Below are 3,036 nucleotides of genomic sequence, written 5' to 3'. Positions count from 1 at the left end.
GTTTTTACCACTAATTAATACTTACCTACGGGCGAGACAAATACATTATGTTGCATTGAACAAAAGACACACTAACTTAACACGAGGGGGTACATGCAACAACATATAATATTACGTATAAGTCTATGTATCGTGTTTTGTAGTTAGCCAGCGATATGAACAAAAGGAAACTTTTAAAGTACAGGAAACACAATAAAATGTTGACAATGGTTATTTGTTTGTTGATAAATGGATTATCTAGTACACTTTGTTTACTCCAGATTAACTTGCAAATGTCGCGGTTTGAGATTTCGAGAATGAATACGAAGATGGAGCGATTTCACTCTGGCGCACATCTGCTACATGGAATTGATGCGCTTGACTGCCATGGTATTTGACCATGTGAAAAAGTCATCAACTTTTTGGTATTCAGATTAGGCTAACAACGAAGTTGTAGCGTGCTGTTTAGCAGACGGGAAAATCAGGGGTTACGTACCGTTCAACCAATATTAGTCGGCGTAGCCCCAATCCAAAATTAGATAGGTCTATCTCGCCAGGTAAAGCGGAACACGCTCTGTAGTAGAGTAGGTAAACTGATGAAATTGATATATAAAATGTCAAATTTTAAGGGATCCTCACACTGCATAAACACGTGAATATGTAATACTGAACTACTGTCATAGTGTTCTGATCGTCAAAGTGGATTTTTCGTGCCATACCATGCTGATCTAAGACTTCCTACACTGGACAGTGAACATGAGTGTGTGTCAGTGTGAAAATCTGAACTATCTTCTCGGATTCGATGTACTGCAGTATTCACAGCCGTTCGAGACAGACGATAAGTATGTAAAGTTTGTGAACTTCGACTTCGAGCCCAAATACCGTACGAAACGATTCTTGATTTTTGCGGGTACCTTGCTTCCGGTGGGAGAAGACGATGGCTGTAACAGGGATGTAGTGGTGAAAGTTCGCAGAGAACGACCGGCTGCAGACGACTACTGGGGGTTCTACTTCGCTAGATCGGGTCTGTCCCGGAATGTCTTGGCTCGCTTTGACCGTGTAGTAGACGAGGATCTAGAACTAGACATTGAGTTTGTGAACGAATATGAGGCCAAGTTTTCTGGGTACAGTAAATGGAATGAATTTATGATGCAGTTTAAGGATTATAACCACAGGACGATGACCGCTGGTGAACACCTCGTGGTGGAACCATACTTACACGGACAATTTCAAAACTTTGACAGACACCCTGATGCCATCATGGACTCTTTGTCTCATTTCTCTTTCCATGTCAGTAAAGGTCAGTACTTACTACACGGACTGAAAGGTGTGAGATTGGACGCGAGTTACCGACTCACTGTGCCTCTTATTCATTCTATAAATAAGGATTTTGGCCCAAGGGACAAAGGAATGGAGGGGATAAAGAAATTCTTTATAAACCACAGTTGTACGGACATTTGTCATGGATGGTCAAAGCCTGAACTGACGGATCTCAATATGAATACGAAAGAACTTGACATCCCCCATAAACACGACAATAATTACCCCAATCATAAGGACAAAAGGATGAAAACCTACAATAAAAAGAGTGTCGCGGACGAGGGCATTTATAATTCTATCTCAGATCCGGAAAACGAGGAAGAGGATCAAGGAAAGAATGACAACGAGGAATCGAACAACAAAGAACCACAATGTGAACACTATCATTATGCAAAAGTCATAAAGAAACCAAACGAGGCAAGTTTGGTGGAAGTCGATCTGTCTGAGAATCTCGAAATGACGTCCGAAAATGCAAGTGTGTATGGGGGGTCCCAAGATACGGGATATTCCTCCATCCGGGAACTAAAAGACTTTGAGAAAGATCATCATGGGGAAGACTACGGTAATGATGATCCATGTGTGAACGACCCTGACGAAACCGCTGTGATTGGTTTGGGACACCATAACCTGTACAACAACGAGAAATTCCGCGTAATGTACAACTCAGGCTTTGTAGATATACATCAACACCCCGAAGCTTTCAACCGCGAGTATGAAAACGACAAGGTTGTCACCACCGCTATCATTCACCATGAGCACAGAGAGAGAGGGCCCAAAGGTATCGCCCCGGATGTAAAAGATCGCGAAGATGTGTACGATACAATAGAATCCGTGGACCAGGTACAGCGAGGTGTGAACAATCCGACTAAACAAAGTACCGTAGTGTAACACACGACCAGTCTTACATAAGTTCATTTAGATCATGGTGTACTTTCATTATATCTACTTTACCGCGATGTTTTACAGGTGTGTCGACTGACAGTCAGTGAACGAATAAAATCCACACGCACCTGTTAACTTATATCCGTGCGTTTTAATCTGAAGCATCTTAATTTATTTACACCTGTGGTAATATACCCCACTACAAACTATGTTTGATCTCGAAATTATTATAGGGCATCTTCGATAGAAATCATTGCTGGAGGACAGCCTATAAATAGAAGGCGACCCATTTAACTGCGGTCATTCCCGTCAATTAATACATGATCACTGTGTATCTGTTTCTAATTAAAGAGCAATAAAAACTCGGAGTTACTTATCTTGGAGTTATTGTGGTCATCTAGGTGACGGTACTAGTCTTAAACTGGTACCCGTAAATGAATATCTATCCCACTGACCTACCTGAACAGCTGACTGTCACAGGTTACGATAAAATAACTTTTCACAATGGAATGAAGTCAATCAAATATCAATTTGACGACTACACACTGTGACACCCTTCAAACTTTGTCGCGACTCGTCTAGTCTTTAACATGAGATTTTTAAAATAAGTTTACAAACTGAATGAATAATTGAGTACTCTCAACTTTTAAATGTGTTCTAAACTTGAATCGTTAATGTATTCATAGTCAGATTTACAGTTTTTCAGTTTCGGAGATTTTCTTCTCGGGAACAAACCATGAACTTCCTTCAGGAGGTCACTCGTCTTGACATCCGCACTTGTACGGCGGTACTAGTTCTAAACTGGTATCCGAAATGGGTATCCGCCCCATTGACCTACCTGGGTAGCCGACTGTC

The 3,036-nt window shown here is 41.3% G+C and overlaps 1 protein-coding gene across 1 annotated transcript; it reads left to right on the top strand.

The window, feature by feature from the left end:
- The first annotated feature begins 266 nt into the window (after positions 1–266).
- Positions 267–2,557, top strand: LOC125662405 (uncharacterized). The gene has a single exon (XM_048894614.2). It carries the CDS (start codon positions 736–738, stop codon positions 2,185–2,187), a length of 1,452 nt encoding a protein of 483 aa, XP_048750571.2. The 5' UTR covers positions 267–735; the 3' UTR covers positions 2,188–2,557.
- Positions 2,558–3,036: the final 479 nt, after the last annotated feature.

This window comes from Ostrea edulis, chromosome 1 (genome assembly GCF_947568905.1).
Source record: "Ostrea edulis chromosome 1, xbOstEdul1.1, whole genome shotgun sequence".
In the NCBI taxonomy this organism is placed as follows: domain Eukaryota; kingdom Metazoa; phylum Mollusca; class Bivalvia; order Ostreida; family Ostreidae; genus Ostrea; species Ostrea edulis.
Note: the sequence above shows the minus strand (reverse complement) of the source record. Positions and strands in the feature narration are given on the sequence as shown.